General features: G+C 38.4%; 1 protein-coding gene across 1 annotated transcript in view; it reads left to right on the forward strand.

The window, feature by feature from the left end:
* Positions 1-1,933, forward strand: part of si:ch211-127i16.2 (probable flavin-containing monoamine oxidase A) — a 40,780-nt gene extending 38,847 nt beyond the window's left edge. Inside the window, exon 12 of the mRNA XM_046067367.1 lies at positions 1,496-1,933. Coding sequence (XP_045923323.1) covers positions 1,496-1,841 — 346 coding nt within the window. The 3' untranslated portion in view covers positions 1,842-1,933. The remainder of the gene's footprint in view (positions 1-1,495) is intronic.
* The last annotated feature ends 17,735 nt before the right edge of the window (positions 1,934-19,668 follow it).

The raw sequence follows: 19,668 nt of genomic DNA on the forward strand, positions 1-19,668 counted from the left end.
GACCTCTCAGTGGATAGGAAGGTAATGTGCATTACCAGCTACAAGCTTGATGACATGTTGCCAAAAGGCCTTTCAGTCTGTAGTCTCAAGGTCTTGGATATTCTGCTGATGAAGTTTCAAGTGGCATCATCTAAAAGCCTGGGCCAAACAATCAAAATGCTTCTGTGCATTTCTCATTGCAGCTTTGGCACACACTGATCTTCTTTTTACTCCTCTTTACTCTGCTCTGTGTTTGTAGTCAATTTCTTGTTAGGACCCTTGCTGAATATTAACGTCCCTTCGCCAAATTCATTGTCATATCCTGCCTTACAACATCAGAGAAGTGTATATATGGAGTCCAGTGGAAGCTTGTTTGATGCTGAGGCCTCTCACTCTGCTGTTCAGATAACATGAATTAATCACTGAGGATACTGGCCAGATTAAAGGTGCTAAGGGAGAGCCCCTCTCTATTCATCTAAGTGGTGCACAGGGGTGGGGGCTGGTACAGTAGAGGAGCCTTGAAGCAAACATGATGAGCTAGCAAACACATGAGTAGTAATCAGTTATGTGTGCCATATCCTTTGAATGGTGAATTAGTGGAATGTCTTGTGTCTTAGCGGTACATAGATGTGAAAGGATAAAATCAGTTGGTGTGAACGAAACACGTAGGTAGTATAGTCCCAATAGCTCACCTCAGTAAGGCCGGGATTATGGTTCTTTGAACATACATGTAACAACACGTACTGCGTATTAACACTTAACATAGTGGTTACCACTGAGAGTCAAGTGAGCTATTGGTTGATACAGCTCCTTTCAGGAGGCAAGTCTGTAAAAAGAAAACACATACATTTAAATTCCAGATTTGTCCATCAGTAAAAATAAAATAAAAAAACAGTGAAGTCACACAGCTATCCCCATGCATATTCGCCTGCCGTATGTGCATGTTCGGCCTTAAGGAACGCAGACTCACTAGCATCCAAAGAGGGCAGATCATTCATCTCTTTTAGTTTTCGTGGGTACCAGAACATCATTGCACCACAGTTACTGAATAACGGGCTTGAAGAGACTGCTACTTTCTGACTAGCACTTATCCCTTCCCGAAAGAGGGTTCCTCTTTTATCTGGAGAGGGCTGCTGAGCATGTACTTGCAAATGTCGGCACGCAGAGAGATGAATATGCCAACAGTACAGTCACATGTGTACTCTGTACTGATAATGTAAATGAGTGTTAATGCCACTACATATAAAAGTGCTAAAAAGGGATGTATAGGGCCCTATGAAATGTTCCAAATTTCCTTTGAATTTTTCCCCAAATTCCATGTTTTCTTTTTAGATTTTTCTGTATTCTGTGTTACAATTTAAGCATTTTGTCATCAGAAAGAGTGTGGTTGATGAATACAATTTCAACAATTCAGTAAGGACCGTAGATATAATTACTCCAAATCAGAATATAACAAATGCAGCAACATAAATCTTAATGTTTAGTATGTGGCTTATTGATTTTCTGTGATTTACAGGATTCATTGGGCAGGCACAGAGACAGCCACCCAGTGGTGTGGGTACATGAGTGGTGCAGTACAAGCTGGTCAGCGAGCAGCTCTGGAAGTACTGGCTGAACTCTGCCCCATGGTCCTGACCCAGGAGGAGCAGGAAACGGTGCAGCACGGCCAAACTGTCAAAAGTCCTGCCAAGCAAACACCATCCAAGCTTATGTACCTGTCTAGCTACAAGGCAATGGTCATAGCATCTCTGACAATAAGTGCTGCTCTTTTTCTGGCTCAGCATCCAAATGCTTTACTAAAAGTCACAAATTACTTGACAAAGGTACTTTCAGCAACCAGGCATAATACATCCTTAGTATAACAGGTGCATATTGCACCTGTATGGTTTTGATTTAGACTGAATGAACGAGTACAGTTTTTGCTAGTTTGCTCTGTCTACTGATGTTTTTTCTTTTCTTTTTTTTTGGCCACATACTGCATATTTCAGAACAATCTTAGAAAGTGAAACTCAATTAGATAAATTTTCACTGTATTATATCATATTAAATCCTATTATAATATAGGTAAATTGTGGCATTACTTAATATGTTATTTCAAAATTACTATAAAATGATTGAGAATGTGCATACTAAATATAAAGTGATTTTTTAACCAGTTGAGGCATGTTCCTTATAGAGGACTGATCCTGACAGATTGAGAAATAAAAACAGAAATAAATAAATGCTCAATAAATAAATAAGCATGCGATTAAATGCACAAAAAATAAAGTTAATAAATAAATTTAGGCAGTAATTAATTTATACAATATATTTTTTTCTTTTAATTATCTTCTTTGTTTATTCACTTTATAATAATTACCTTATTTATTTATTGTTATTACTGTTATCATCTTCAACTTTGTTTTATTAATTACTTCTTTTTTAAATTTATTTATTTTTGTGTGTGTTTTATTATTGTTGTCTGTTTTATTATTCCGTTGCACAGACACAGCTCCTCCTTATTTGCATAATGAGGCAGAAATGCACAGAGAAATGTAAAAAGGACAGGCAGAAATATAATACCATTGGGGAAATGGTATTGGTAGAAAATGCAAAGTAAGAATAAAACAGACAAAAATATTAAAACGCACATGTAAATAAATACATTTAAAAAAGAAGTAATTAATAAATAAAGTTGAAGATTATAACGGACAATAAATAAATAAGGTAAATAAATTAATACAAAGATGAATAAATAAAGAGGATAATTAAAAGATATATATACCTTTGTCATTGCATCATTATATAATTTAATTACTGCCTGCATTTATTTTTTGTGCATTTAAGCGGATGCTTATTTATTTATTGAGCATTTATTAATTTAAGTATTTATTTCTTAATCTGTCAGGATCAGTCCTCCATAGTTCTTTGCCATGATGTTTTTTTTTTAATAATTACAGTATTATTATTTTGTGGTTTAACATGTATTGCATAATGAGATGTTTAATTATTGTAAAATGATTAATAACACTCCACTGTCATGTCTAATTTGTTAATAAAAGTAATTTAAAAATAAAACATTTTTTAAAAGAAAAGAGTATATACAGGCAATATTAGAATAACACAAAAAATTACTTCACTTTTCCCTATTTTTCTTGTTCTGCAATGATTTTATCATTTGATCATGACAAATGATAAAAAGAAAAAAATCTGTAACAATGAAAATTAACCAGAGAAATATGTGCAGTATAAGCAGCATCTCATCTCTTTTGCCTTTTTAACGTTTAAAATTGTAACCATAAAATGTAGGTTGTGCTTGTAAGCTTAGGGCTTCAGGGCGATCATGTTGTTTTGAAACCAGTTTGCAGTGAGAAAATGCCTTCCTTTGTTTCCCAGAGAGCCATAAAACCAGCTTGAGAGGCTTGGAGCAAAGCCACACACGCGTTTGGGGGCCCACAAAACCACCAACATATATTCAAATGAGCAAAAGATGGATGAACCAGTCACACAATGATAACGTCCCAGAGAAAGTGATTTAATCGCTATCACTTGATTGCACAGTTGATTGAAAGGATTTTGGTCAGTCCCCATGTCTCTCCTAAAGAGTATCTCAAACGGCCACTGATCATTGGACGGTAGTCTGTGACTCCAGTGGTGCCATGGCTTGCTATTTGTCTTTGTTATCACTACCCTGCACTGAATCAACTACCTGGTCTTCCTGGTTTCATTTAAGCTAGTCCAGGCTGATTGAAGACCAACAGCCTAACATTGCCAAACATGCTCTGTTTTTTGCACTGTTTGGTCATTTTTGATTGACAGACACAAGAGTTATAGTTCTAATCTGGATCTGAGTTTCTGAACAAATTTCAAGTAAAATACGACTTTTCCAACTTGACCCCACTGAGAGGAAGGGTAAAGCGGATAGGTCTGCTGCTATTTCAGGGACTCTGCAGCGCTTCTTAGAGGTTCCTTCTTATAGTATGTCATCGCCAGCTTCAGGCATGCATGCAGTATTGTACCATCTGGGGGATTAACAGCTTGCTTTGTGAGTTGTTTTTCTGCCATCATTTAATGCAATCCAATTCTTGGGTTTGATGGTGAATTCATGACCATTGTGAAATGGTGAGCATTTATTAAGACAAGTCTACTAAACTATTGTGTGAATGAATTCTAATGCCAACATCATAAACTATAGTTACAAATGGCTCAGCTTAAGATTAAAGGCTAAACAGTGCTGGGGTACAGGAGAAAAAAGAACTGCTGCTTGTGGGAAATGTAAAGCAACTGCCATCTTTGTTAAAAGGCCATGTCCAGATGTCACCACTGTCTCCTTAATGAAGTCTGAATGCTAACAATTTTTTTAAAACTTTAAACTTAAAATTTTGGTGACCTCTCAGTGAAAAGAAGCACATTTGGGAGCCAGCAGCCTTACATATAATACAAAATCATATCACTCTTAAAATTATGAATCCAGATTTAAGACAGCATTTTTAATCCCACCAAGATGAGAATGAAATGCAATAATGATTATTTTAGGATCTACCAAGATATGGTTCATAAATTAAAAAACAGAAAAGACAGCATCTTCCACTATTGCACTCTACTCTGCACAGTGAACTGTGTGCTTTTTTGTGGGCATTTTATGCATTTTGTTTTATTTTATTTTATTTTTTTTACATATCCATTAAAATATTCCAGTAAGCTCTCCATGTTGCTGTTTTTACGGCAGCCTCTGTAAACACCTCTCATAACACTTGCCTTAGTATTTGCCTTCAGGCAATAGCACCAACTTTAAAAATGCATACATTGCAGTGCCGTGTAATCAGTATGTTTATGTTTATGTGACCATAAACAACTCTTTTCTCAGATTTTAAACCTGAACCTATTTGTTTAAGCAGATGTGCTTGCTATCATGCTATATGTTATGCTGACTTATGTCTAGTCATACATGCTCTTGCGATAAAAAGAGTACCATTATAATGTAATTCAGCAAACCTGGAATAAATACTGTGTTTGTGAAGCTTATAATGATCATTTATTTTAAATTATGTCAGAGGAGAAGAGGTTGATTCAACTCTGCCAATTGTGTTAAGACTGCATTTTGCAGTATTGTTATGCAAATATCCCATTGAGTGCCTTTCAGTTAATTTTGGCAATGGTTTACTTTTGGCCTCTGCTCCTCTTTGCCAAAGCAGCTTTCCTGTGTTTAACATACATCATGATTTTTGAGGACGTTTTGCAAACTTAATGAATGATTTGTGCAGCTGCCTCTGCAGCTGTGATTTAGTTGGTTCAAAGATAAAGCACGTTTTCTATGGAATTGTGCCTATACTGCATGATTCTGTAAAAGTAACAGTGTGGAACTCAGGTGGCTGATGGGCATGAAGCACAACCAACTATTAAGCTGGTATTCACGTGCCATATCAGACTAACAATTAAAAGAGTTCACCAATTTAGCATTGCACTTTTGTAACGTCTGAGTCAGGAGGGGTAGTTATAAAAAGGGATCATAACCGATACAGCAGAACCAGAGATTTTGTGTTCATGCATTATTCATCCTTGTCAAAACCTGGTGCCTGCATACCGCCAAAGGTTTAGGCAAAGATTCAGGTATCTTGTGCTAGTAGCAGCTAATGCAGCCTCAAGCTGCTAGCCTTAAGGAGCGGTACAATGACATCACTTGAGGTAATTTATTCAATTTCACGCAGCACCCCCTGGACTGACAAAAGGGTTCATACTTTTTTTTTCACATATGCAGTAGTGGTCCCCAAGACCTGTAAACACTGTAAAATCTTTAATGCTGGCTTTTTGTTAACCATAACCATGCACTTAATCTCAACCCAACACTCTAGATGCAATGCACATATATATTTTTTCAGAATATATGTTGGAATTGTACATAATCTGGGGCTTTGGAAATTTGTCTATAATTGTCTAATAGAAAAAAAGTTTCTATCTGGAATTTACAATATCCATCTGCGCAACTGATTTTTTCTGAGTATATTAATCTGCTCACAAGGGAACAACAATTGTACCAGTATTCGCTCTTGTAGATATGACTGCATGAACCAATCATACAGTTAAAGGCATCCAGCAGAAAGTGATTTAATCGTTATCACTTGATTGCACAGTTGATTGAAAGGATTTCTGTCGGCCCCCTTTTCTCAACTAGAGAGTATCTCCGACACCCACTGATCATTGAGCAATAGTCCCGTGCCATTGCTCACTATTTGTCTTTGTTATCACTGGCTTGCAATGGATCAACTGCCTGTTCTCCCAGGTTTCATTTAAGCCTGTCCATGCTGAATCAAGGCCAACAACCTAACATCCCTACATACAGTGCAGTGTTGGTACCCGAACAAATCTGATTTCTACTTAGATTTCCAAATAGGGAACGCACATAAAACAACTGCATGAACAACAAGGTGTATAGATAGTCTCTGAGGCTGTTGAACCAGAAGAAAGGACAGACCCGCCAGGCATTCAGACTTTCATGAATATACAATGAAATCGAGCATCAACACACCATAGAAATAAAACACACATTGCCTGTGCATTCCAAACACACCACCACCTTGTTACATCCATGGTTCAGCACCAAGGACAGCGACAGTGTGACTAAACACAGGGAAGCAGACAGATGCGGATGTGAGCAATGTATAAATTAATCCTCAGCAGTCAAAAATATAATAATTTCAAGGTTTAAAAAAAAGCTTCACTCACCATTAAAATAGCTGAATGCTGCGAGTGTCTGTGTTGAGCTGCGTGAAGATAACATCTGTCCAGTCATGCGCTTCTGGTAAGTTCTCTCTCGAAGACCAGCTGCATTAACTGGGCCTCCCATGAGTGAAATGTGGCTTGATGATGTTCAGTAAGAAGAACTTTTTTCACATGTGAAGTTTGAATGCAGTGAAAAATCACTCACCCCAGGCAGAACAATGTGCCTTCGCATCTGCCTTAGTAGTAAATTCCAACCAGTCTCTAGACTTAAAATGATCACCATACAAATAAGTTGATTGTGTTTGTATAAACTTACTTGGTACCGCTGTAATAGGACCATCATTGTAGCAGTGACAGCAGTCCAGGTAGAGGCGGCACGTGGGAGTGGACGAGGAGAGCTGATGAGCTTCATCTGTCCACCACTAGCCGTAAGTTGTGTTAGGTAACGTTATCGCCCAAAACTGACTGGTTTCCTTTGCTTTCTGCACTAACCTGTGGGAGATGGGGTCCCAACTGTTCCCTCAAGCCCTGCAGTGTCTAGCCTTGTAGCTGGTGTAGACATCGGGGAGAAAACAAAGTTTTCAATGCACTTGGATGCACTTCATAGCTAATATCCTTTTTTTTGGTCTGCCACTTGTAAATACAGACATAAGGCAGCTACACAAGCGAGTCATATCAAGGTCAATAACAATTAGCAGTATGTGTCAGCTTTAATAGGGCTGGGAATCTTTTCCCCAAGTAATATTTTCAGGCAACATAACACAAGGTAGAGGGTAGAAGGTTCTATAATACTAACGACCATGTTGCTGAATGAAGTTCTTGTGCATCATTCACACATCTTAAAATTGCAGTTTTTAATGAGGCAGGAGGAGAGTAATAAAAAAAAAAACATAGCACACATCAGAATCGGACAGAGGAAGCAGTGATCACAAGTGGAACCTCATAAAAACAGGCTGAAGGAAACAACAAATATCTGTTTCTTTTTTTACAAGACTGCAGCCTCAGATATCGCCTTGTGTGGATTTTGCATTAAAGTACAGAAGCATAACAAATGCAGATGTTTCCAATTGAATGACACTGTCAAGCAATTAATATCCTATGCTCTGTGCCATACAGTACTGAGTCCAGTTCAGCTCGACCAAGATGAGTGACTCTTAAAACGCGTTCAAATAACAAGGAGTCACTGAATGGTTTGATGAGTATGAAATGGACCGAGCTGTCGTCCATCTGTTTATATACTGTACTGTAGGTGACTGCAAGTCTCTGTGGGGGGATGATCTCAAGCTGCTTTGGGAATGTGTGGACAGGATGTAAGGCAAACGCATCCTCATCTGTTCGCTCATGTATGTATGCTTAATTTTATTTATGGATTGGGATAGACTGATGACCTTTGACCTCCGCATCTTGCCCGGTGTGTGCTGGGATAGGCTCCAGCCCCCTGCAACCCTCAACAGATGTAGGTAGAGAATGGATGGACGGTTTTTTCAGTTGAATTAATGCCTGAAGGAACTGCAGGAACACACATGGACAATATAGACTTTTTAATAACGAAAGAAATATAACAATAAGTCCTCCATGCAAACCAAAGTCAATTATTTATTTATTTTCAGTATTACTTTACCTGCACTTAATTTTGCCAATCCATGTTCTGACAATATCTGCTGTGGACCCAAGAGTGGGTGACTATTCTTCTTACGAGGATTTTTTTTTTAAAGTTTTAACATTTAAAATGTGTTCAATAATTATGAAGGTCATTTCAATCAAGGTTGGATTTCAAAGAACATGTGCACAGGAGAGTGACAGAGAGGGAGAGTGGTGTAAAAAATAATACTAAATGCTCCAGGAGCATATTTTTGGTTAAGGTTTCCTAAACAGAGCCTATTTAGTGTCTTTAAATCCAAGCAATCCTTGGTGGTTTTTCTTTAATGTTCATTCTTGACCTTGGGAACAGTACATGTGTCAAAATAGTATTAACTATAATGTCCACTTAGCTTTGTCAGAGCTTTCAACCACATGTAATATATTCTTCATCAGCTAATGGAGTTGGTGCATCTCGTGACCGAAGAATGGAACTTCAGACACACAATAACAAGTGGTTATATGGGGGTGAGATGGAGATCGTGACCCCTCTTGCAGGAATGTGTGAATGGAGTGCTTGCTGTTTCTCCAGCCGTCCTGCTGGTCAATGACTTTGACCCCTTCTCAGTCAATGCTGTGACCTACTTCAGTCTGGTGTCCACAGACAGCTGATGTTGTCAGCTTCCAGTGTTCATTCGGTCTTTTGCCTAGGTTCCTTAACAGCTGAATACAACTATATGTATACTGTCAAAACATTTGCTTCATATGAATTCTTAGCTTAGTATAGGATTTAGAAAGACCCCTACTTTGTATTCACTATAATAGCCTATTACATTTTATAGTCTAAGCCGGGTGGTCATTCACAGGACTCAATTCTAGGTCTAATTTATCTGTAAAATGCCTCCCTTAGGAGACACAACCCATTGATTTCACTGTGTTTGGTAACCTATCATTGCTGTGTGGGAAATCCCAGCTATCTGTCTCCTTAAACCTTTCACATTTTAGCAGATAATCAATTATATAAAATTCCCTGGCTAACATTACAGTGGATTGCTCAAAATATCATGCGGTGAAGGTCAGACAAAACAGATTCTCACTGTAGGCTCTGAGAATGTGACAGATGTCACATAGATGTCACCTTTGATTGAGGCCTCAAGTGTGAATGTTGTGATAGATATTTTTTAGTTATGACAACCTTCAAGGCAGAATTCATTGTTTTGAAGCATCTGGATAGAAGCACCTATCCATGTCTACAGCTGCTGTAAAACACCGCTTCACTGCTCTTGCTGCACGGGGAGATGACACGACCTCACCCCTCAGTGGCTCCTTGTTCGACTCCATGTTGATTGTAGGGTTTCTGCTGCTTGTTTTGAAGGTTTTAAATTGGCTGGATGGCCTAGACCTTTCAGTTCATAAGAAACTCTTAGAGATTCCACAGAGAGCTCAGGCTTTTGAGGTTGCAAACCCTAGACTGCGGAAGAGCCCTCACTGAATCAAATCTGCGAAACTCATTTAATTTGTATGCATTCTTATGCAAATTGGCTCGGCTGTGAATATCTTGTTTGTGTTGTCCATGTAAGATCTGTTGTTTTGCTCTTGAGTATCAATTGTATTTGGTTTATTATTTTACAGCATTTTGGTTGCCTGTGGTTGTTTTCAACTTTGATTTATTGATAACCTTGAATTCTTTTGGACTTAGCTATACCAGAGCTATTGTTTTGTTTTCATCTATGTGGAATAAATAACATGCAATGTTTTTTATGAAAAGTTTCCATGGATTTTTCATGCATATTTTAATGATTCTAGTCTGATTTCAAACATCCCAGTCTCCCTAAGGAAATTCAGTCCTGAAGTTAATTGAGTCAACATTTAAATCACTTTGTTATGGGGGGAATGCTCAAGACAGCCATTACTCTGGAGAGCAGCAAGAATGTCACAGGGCACATTCAGGGCTCACACACACACACACACACACACACACACACACTCAAAATGCACTTTCAATGTGCATGCTTAATGTCAACCATACACCACCAGCAACAAAGATTCCAGACATCTGCTTATAACAGAAAGATGATGGACATAATTTGGTTAATGAAGTCATTACAGGCTCAATATATTTGTCTGGTATGGGAAGGGGGCAAGGTCTAAAACCACTGTTAACAAGGGTGTCAGCATCTGGGACTGAAGTAAAGTTCATTAATGATATTACTGAAGGCTGGCAAAACATTGGCCAAAAAAACCCTAATGCAAAGAGAATAAAATGTTAGCCTACACATGTCAACATTATCCCAACTTTGATCAAGACTATAATCATAGCTCGCATGTAGGCCTCAATTATTGATGACAGTTTAAAACATGTGCATATTAGCAAGTTATAGCATAAGAGAGAAAAGGCTTAATAGCCAATGGGAACTTGCATGGTGATCAACGTCCTTTATCCGCCATGGTCGATAGATATCTTTTTTTTTTTTTATTGTTGAAAATTCACTGTATGGCATATTTCAACAATCCGAAACATAAAATAGTGTTGTAACAGCAGTAGATTACAACAAATCCAAAAGAAAACAAAACTAAAGAAATAAGTAAATTGTGAGTGTCTTATTCAAGTATCATAAATGAGTCTACTAAAGAAAAAAGCTTGCTGGCATTCCTGTCCGTCAAGTCTTGCAAGGATTTTGCAAAATACGGTTGATTGTTATTTTTATTTATTTTTGTTATTGATATGTTATTTTATCGTTTGAGTTCGAGAACTCTTTAAATGTTGCTGCCGCAAGGAATTGTGGGACGGCATTATCTCCTTTCCTTTCGTAATGGATGGTCCTGTGTACCCTATGCTAAAGGAGATAAGAAAGGAAACACTGAAGCACCTTTCCTTAGCATTAAGATAATTTGACCAGCTCTTACCATGGCTACCACTTAAATACTTCATGGGTCACTTCACTCAGTGAGCTAAGCAAAAAAGACTTTTCAACCATAGCCCAGGTTGAGGCACACGACTCAAAGGCTCTTCTAGTCACATGATTCACTCCACTGGCAGCAGCTTATATCCCACACACCCTTTTGCAAAATGGCAGTCTGTTTTAGCAATCATTGCTCCGCCCACTGCTACAGTTGGCTCCTTTTGCTAACTCAGTTGCAGTGTACAGTTGACATTACCAGTAACTTAGCATGTAGCAACATTTAGCTCATGTAGCTCATGTAGAATGTCATCATTAAGTTAGCTAACAATGTGACCATTTTGCTTCAGAACATTTTAGTGGAGGAAACACAGGCTTCTGGCAGGTTAGTCGCATCAGCTGTTGCCGTTAAATGCCACTTCCAGACAGTTTTCCTAGCCCTGGTGTCAACACCTCAGTTTTCCCAAAGAGGGATTAAGCATCAGATAGTAGACCAGAGATCACAACTTCACTTTAACAAGGTAATTGCTTCTTTCTTAACATGTGTCTTATCAGATGCCTTGGCTCTGTTTAGCTCAATGTGTGTTATCTGCTTGTAGTTGGTGTGCAGTTTAGCTCTCATGTTACACTATTATGTAAATGCTCTGTCTAGTGACTTTCTAGTTTTCAAACCACTCAAAGCACTGTTACACTAAATCGCATTCACCAATTCACACACATTCATTCAAGGGTTCAAACTAAAACTAACATTCACACACCAATGGAACAGCCATCGAGGGCAATTCAGGGTTCAGTATCTTGCCCAAGGACACTTTGACATGGAGCCTGGAAGTGCTGGGAATTTTTAATTATATCAGGTACTGCATTTGTATTGGTACTGATGGTGTTTTTTCATGTTGGGACTGAGCTAACAGTCTTTTGGTTATTGTATGTCAGGGCACTATGATGTTTTTATGTTGAGTATTAAACACTTTATTTCCTACATTCTGATGAATTCTTCTGCACCAGTTTATGGTGATTTATTTTTTATTTATGTAAAGAGAGACACATAATTCACGTGGCAGCTAACAATTCAAAACATATAACCTAACTATAACAGATTATAATGCAGTGCAGCTGTCACTCATTCTGTGCTGCTATCAGATCTGTTTCTACTGTAGATCAACTTTACTCTCATGTAATATCATCCCTGCTGAGTCATGATTTAGCCTTCTCTCCTCTTTGGGCCAGATTTACTAACATCCCGAATAAAGAGTACTAAATTGCGTGTGCATTCCAAAATATTGCACATGCAATTGTGGTACCTGTTATGAGTGATCAATCAAGAATTATTGCGTAGATGACAACAGGTGCAAACACAATGGAGGTGTCAGTATTTAAATGAGGGAGGGAAAGCAGCCACTGCGTAAAAACCTTGGTTTGTTTCATTCAGTGCATCCCGAGTATGTGGAAATCGTATGTACCAGCCTAGCCTGCCTAAGATTGCACTAAATACTTTGGGTAGTACACCTGAAAAACTGCTTTGGGAAACTCCAGCAGAAACAGATACAGTATGCTGGAAGGACCCAGATGTGAGGAAATTCCAGCAGATCGTGTTTCGACCGGCACGCTGTGAACAGTTGGTGATCGTTCCCCCTGGCTGGATGAATTTTACGCACTACTGCAGCTGGGGACTCAATATTGTTAACTTCTCTACATCTTCTTCCATTACGGCTGTGTCTCCTTTTGGCAACGATAACAGCAGCCATCTCTGCGCAACACTTCCCGGTTTGCACCTTCCTTTCAAACGTATTAAATACAGATGCTGTTGCACTTACATGAAATTGCTTTTAGGCTTGTTAGATCACATTGCATGTAGTAAATAAATGTATTTGCATGTTACCCTCCTATTACTTCTATACAAAAAAATTTAAACGCCAAAATTGCATATTCATTAAGGCAAAAGTAGTAAATGAACAGGTGCTACCTTCCACTTTTGAAAGACGTCATTCTCCGTGCACACCGTTAGTACATCAGCTTAAGTGTTAATTTGCTGGCAATATGGAGTTTGCACAAATTTTTACTCACTTTTGTGTGTTTATATGGGGAAGTAACGTCTTTAAATGTGATTGTGGCACCTTTTCACCTCAATGATAAATTATTTAAATTTAATTCAGTTATAAACTCCTGGACTTTAATAGCTCCTGTGTTTCAGCAGGTTTTCCATGGTCAAAACTTTCTGCACATTCAGAATCTCTCCCACAAATCTGTGTTCTCTGACATGCATTATTGATCCACTGGTCTCACCACAAATCCACACACACGTTAACTTCAGCAGCTCATACGGTGCTAAGAGTTCCAAACAGAGATTGTGTAATGTTGATCTTGTGAGATCTTGTGGCACGAGATCTCGTCACACCCCTATTATTTACTATTACTGTTATTTATATGTACGCATGTTTGACCATAGTTTTGCTGGTTGTTTATTGGCTTTCAAAGCATAAATATAACAGCTGTCTTGCTCACAGCCAATTCACATATTTATTTCCCATTACTGGCTTCATGGGAAAATCAATATGTCTCATATAGGGGAGCTATTAACTATTCGCTACTCACATTTCCATTCTCTTCACACACTTTATATTCAGCTAAACATTAGAAAATATTTCAGCACAAAATTCCATCCTAACTTCTGAGCTCCTATTCAGTGGTTCACTTTGCTGCTCTGCTCAGCTGCATTCACAGCCAAACTTTAAATTCATACTATAGACTGTATAAACTATACTTATACTTACTATACTTAAACCATACCCTTGATGTTACTCATTGGTTTATGGACTACTGTTTTGAAGCCTCAAGTTTGGCATATTTGACATTGCCATCGTGATTTTTTGGAACCAGAAGTGACCATTCTTGGAGGAGAGGGTGGAGATTTGGGAAGGATTCTCATTGCTACGCCTGACAGGTTGCCATGGTAGCAATTTGTAAATCACAAAGTAGCCATGCCCTAAAGCATACCCTGCTTTATCATCTATTTTACCATAAATGTGACCATAATTAACAAAATGAACATTATGCTGTATTGAAGAAGACTTGAAACTAGTGATTTTGACCAGAAACTCTTTAGGAAGGTGTTTACTAAGGTAATAAATCAAGTGAGAACTAAGGTAATTTTCTCATATACTGCAAGACAGTCAGACTTCTTAAGTCGCCCCCTTCTTGCCATCAGAAAGAATGCCGGTTTAAGGCACTTCTGCATTCTGCTTCACTTTTCAGATCTGCCGGTTCCTTCTTGGTTCATACATGCAGTGGTAACCTGCTGCTTCTTTGCACTGCATGGCATTTCATAAAAAGAAAGAATTTCTGATTTTAATATCCGTAAGTTGATAATCATCTGCTGCTGACATGTCTTAGCCTGCTGCTACATATCAGGTGGATTATCCTGTGTAGATTTATCCATATCAGTTCATGATGGTATATATTGTTTGGGAATGGCCACTTGCCTGCTGGCCCACAGATAGCAGATTTCATAACATAAACTTTAAGATGTTTCTAATGCAGTTTTATTAAGTTTATGGTCACTTCCCAAACACTGCTGCACTGTGTTTGTTGTGCTCTTGTGGGGGATGACATGGTCAAAGTGGTCCTTATTAGTTGGCTGATTGAAATGCAGGTGATTGCCCTTTCCTAATTTCTTCCCAGACTCCTAGTGTGATTAATTTTGGAGTAGCTCTTAAAAAACATTGTGGAAGTAGCTAAAATGTTTTATCTCACCATAACTCAGAAGGGTAACAGCTGTTGGACTCTGAGAGAGGTTGCAGATGTGTGCTTTGATGAATGCTGAGGTTTGGGACATGCTTTTCAGGCTGCATTCTCAGAATCAAAGATAAAAAGCAAACGTTTACATCCTGGCTGAAGATTGAAAAACAGGAGGAAGCATCAGACCCAGCAGTTGGTGATGATGGTATCGGAGATGAACTCAACAAGAACTCTGCAGTCCCCAGTCGGGAGCAGATGGCCGAAGTGCATGATCTGATGAACGTCACTCCTGGTGTGGGTTGCGAAAGCAGTGATGTGACTGTTTTGAAATAACTTGTGCTTACATAAAGGGTTGCCATTCATTCGATGATGGAGTTTGGCGTCTAACTCATTTCACTTGAGCAGTTGCTGACTAATTGCTCCGACAGTCATAATTAAAGTGACAGCCACCCAGTGAGCGGCACTCCAAGTTGGAGATTATATGAGGTTATGAGTGATTAGTAATAATTTCTAGAGAGGCTCACGCATTGCTGTTAAAAACACAGCTCCTGAATGAAACTTCACATTGGACTGTCAAATCAAATTAACCTGCCTAACATAAAAAGAATGATTCGTTGATGAGTCAGCCACCGTGAGGTTAGGGTAGGCAAAATTATTAGTGGCACATTTGTTTGAAGCAAAGACCAGGGGGTGGAGGATGAATCAAAGGGGTTGTTTTGCTATTTTCTTTCACACCTTTGCCAATTTTCTAGGAGATGAAACACTATAGATCAAGGTTAAGAATGGTTGCTGATAATGCTATTGTTGTTTAACCATTTTTTTGTTGCTCTGACATTTCTCCCAGAAGCTGGTTTTTAGTATACTTTTTCAATTTTGATGCAGGTTTGAAATCTGCTTCTGTTGCATTTATTGTGATATTCATTGTAGCAAGCCATAACAACTGGTCTCATCTTTCATATCAAATCTCCTTTGTCTGATTTTTAGCTTTTCTCAAGTCTTTGTCTCATTTAATCTGAGATTGTAGATAGAGACAAAATCTGAAAGTTATGTTGTTTACAACGTCATGTGAGCGGCTTGATAAATATTACCACCGTGTATTTTGCTCAGAGTTTAACATCTTCTTCCTGGGGCCTTTCTGTGGAAGTGTTATAGACTGCCAACTGTTTGGACTCGGGTCAACAGGGAGCCCAAGCCACATGAATTATGCATGGTGTCTGCTCTCAGGCATACAGCCCTGTCTGTGCTGCCACCGCACATGCGGCGCTGGAGATGGAGACTGAGTTACGGAGATCATAGAGAACAGCAGCGGACAAGACAGTTACACGGAAAGGAGAGAGAGTGACATAGAAATACAGAATATAATACCAAGCACAGAGATGTACAATATGCATGACAGTGAAAAAAGGACACTATTTTTAAAGGGTCAGTTTACTCAAATTCACCAAAAATTATTTCTCATGTACAGATTAGAGCCCAAGGTGATGTCAAATGCATTGATTTGCCAAGCCAACATTTGGATTTTTTAATTATGGAAATTGCTGATTTATGCTAAACAGGGCATCTTGGTTGTCTAGTGGTCAGTCCAGACACTCATAATGTCAGCGGTTTAACTCTAGGAATTAGGCCTAGTTGAAAAGCCCAACATTTTCTGTCTCTCAAATATGAACATTTCCTGCTTTTCTCTGTTTTTCTATAATATTGTAAATTTAATATCTTTTGGTTTTTGAAATGTTCATCTGACAAAACAAAACAATGGAAAATCAAAGATTATTTCCATAACATTTTTTTTGAGTTAATCAGTTAATCAGTTATTTTTATATAATTGAAACGATGAATCGATTATCAAAATAGCGGATTTTCTTTTGATTGACTAATCGATTAATCAACTAATCTTTGCAGCTCTAATTATCAGTAGATTATTCAATGTCTAAAATAATCATTAGTTGCAGCCCTACTTTGGTGCACGCCTTCCCCTCCTCTCTCTGCATGTTGTCTCTCCAGTCTGCTGTTTATTAATCATTTCAGTGCTGGCTGCTAGTAACGTCATGGCCACACAGACAGTTTGAGTTTGATGTGCCCAGGTTTTGAGAAATCCATCTCTAAGGTTCTTATTGCTACCCAAAAACATAGGTGGTATTCACTCCGAATGTTGTCTGTGCTCCCCAAAGCATTGAAAAATCAAAATTGACAAATTCTACAGCAAAGTGTATTTTTACAGAAATGTCCCAGTTACTCTGAATTGTACACAGCCTTGCTGTCAACACTCTTATTGGAACTAAATGTTGTTTTCAGTGCTTTGAGCACCACAAACAAGATTCCATTCACCCCAGTTGTATTGGAATGGGAACAGCAATCTCAGAACCCTGACTCATACACTCAGTTGCCATTTTATTAGGAACTCATTGCTGAAACTAATGCAGTTAATAAAACAGCAGTTGATACTGTCTAATGTTTTGTTCAGCACATAATAGGAGCGTAACACTGAAACTATCCATATGGCTAGAATTTTTTTTTCCATGATTTGGGTGAACTAACACTTTAAGATAGATGGGGAGGAAGCAGGGAATAAAGCGAAAAAGAGATGCGGAAGACTGACCAAAAATGTCATAAATAATGAGAAGAAAGTGAGTGAGATGTGCGCACCCAACACAGAGGGAGACGAGATGAGCGAGGGAGAAATGTAGTAGCAGGGGGAGATAGGTAAAGAAGAGTATGTGAAAATACCACAGGGAGCGCTGGGCAGATTGGCCATCTGGACCTCTGAGCTGACAGCTTGACATGTTCCAAGTGCAGCAAACGTGGAGCAAATTCACTAAGCAAGGCCCCCTCTTGAGATATGCAACACATTACACAGGAAGCGTAATTAGAGGGCTGGTGGGGCGCGCAGTGAGCGTCAACATGAACAGAACGGTCGAACAGAGATCAATGTTCTGCTCTCTAAATTAATGAGGCTAATGTTGATGTGACAACCTCGTCACCGGAGATCTGCGGGGAATGGGACAGATTCCAACAGGCGTGAATGAAGACGTGAAATAGGGTACAAGCTTATTAAATTACAGTTTATAGCGAGCGTGCGCACACACACACACACACATTGAGCTTGAACACAAAAAATGATTGATGAATATTTTAATTTGACCAATTCATATCGTTCACCAATAAAGTTATTATTTTCATTATAAAACATACTGTTGAAAGTGAACAAAGAATACAGCTGCTTACTAAATATCAACAAGTTCAAGGGGGGAAAGCGTAAATGTACAATAGAAAATTACCATTTTCCAGTGTAGAAAGATTATTTTTGAAGGTTGAAACAAACAATTCACAACTAAATGCATCTCAAATATAATTAAGAACTCATAACAGATGAAACACAAGCAAACGTGGAACCGCACACAACAACATCTGCAGTCTCTTCGAGGTGACAAGGCTGATTATTTTAAGGAGAGTGAAGCATGTACTCAACAAAAAGTCATAAAATGTAAGCAGTGCTTGAAGTTATCTTTCAGGTAAGGGCTTCCTAATGAAGACTGTTGTTGTAAAGTCATTTGTTCACAAAGACATACACATTACACACATGAAATAAGCCAATTTAGTAATGGAGCACTGCTGGATGTGAGGGAAGTTGAGGCTTCTTTAGCAAATCCTTGATCTGTTGCAAACCACAGTTGGGAGAGCCAAAAGCCAAAAATTTGGCTATTTGGTATTTGGTGTTGAAAATGGCAGAAACACATATTCATAAAGTACAACATTAACAACATTATAATTTCAGAAAATTACATTTTACCCTTGCTAGGAGCTTTTTCTTTTTTCCCTCCTTTGCTTCTGATTGCCCCTCTGTCCTCCAAATCAAACTACATAGTTGAGGTTTGATTGCAATTAGAAACAACTTAGAAAAAAACTTTTTAAAAAAGCAAACAAAATACTTCTCCAGTCATTGGCTAGGGGATAGTTTTCTTTCCTCTGGCAACTTTTCGCAGGCATCAAACAATCTTCCAGCTGCTGACTTGATTTCCAACGGATGGAGCTTATTCCTTTTTACTGACAGGTGCACAGAAACTCAGTGACTCCTTTTTATAATTTTTCTGCTCCAGTGAGGCACATTTACACCATCCTAGTCTTGATTAGTCTTGCTTTAAAAAAAAGTACTGAAAGATGATAACGTGATACTTGATATGGAATCAAAATAAGGAAACCCACTTTAAATAATACACACCTGTGTTAGAAGAGCGGTCAGGGCCACTTGTCCAATGCATTTTCATTAATGATTCATTGCTCAGTTTACACTTTTTAAAGCCTCTTGAATGTGTACAGTCTTTTGCCTGTATTTAAAACAATGCCATGTTGTCCTCATGGAGACAATACGCTATTATAATCTATACAATAAGCTCCCATGTTGGTTATAACCATCCTCATTAGTGCTCATGAGTCTTCTTCCAAGGGTCTGCTATTCACCATAGGACAGCATTTCCACAACCATCTGTGTCAGTATTTGTGTAGTGATGAGGCAGGATGGAATGCAGCAAAGCTGATGACCAAAGACAACTGGCCAAAAAAAAAAAAAAGACAATATAAAATCTTGAGAAAAAGAACAAAACTGTATTATCTCCTTTTTGTCTTGTCAGTGGTTGCCCTTGTTAGCGTGGAGGACCATTTAAATTGTATCCGTGAATGTGAATTATGGGAATAAGACTCTGATGGGTTCTCTGCATACTGTATGTCTCTCTCCTGTATCCCTGTTGCTGCACCATCCAAAGCAGTTCCTTTTTTATGG

The sequence above is a fragment of the Micropterus dolomieu genome, linkage group LG13 (genome assembly GCF_021292245.1).
Source record: "Micropterus dolomieu isolate WLL.071019.BEF.003 ecotype Adirondacks linkage group LG13, ASM2129224v1, whole genome shotgun sequence".
Taxonomy (NCBI): Eukaryota; Metazoa; Chordata; class Actinopteri; order Centrarchiformes; family Centrarchidae; genus Micropterus; species Micropterus dolomieu.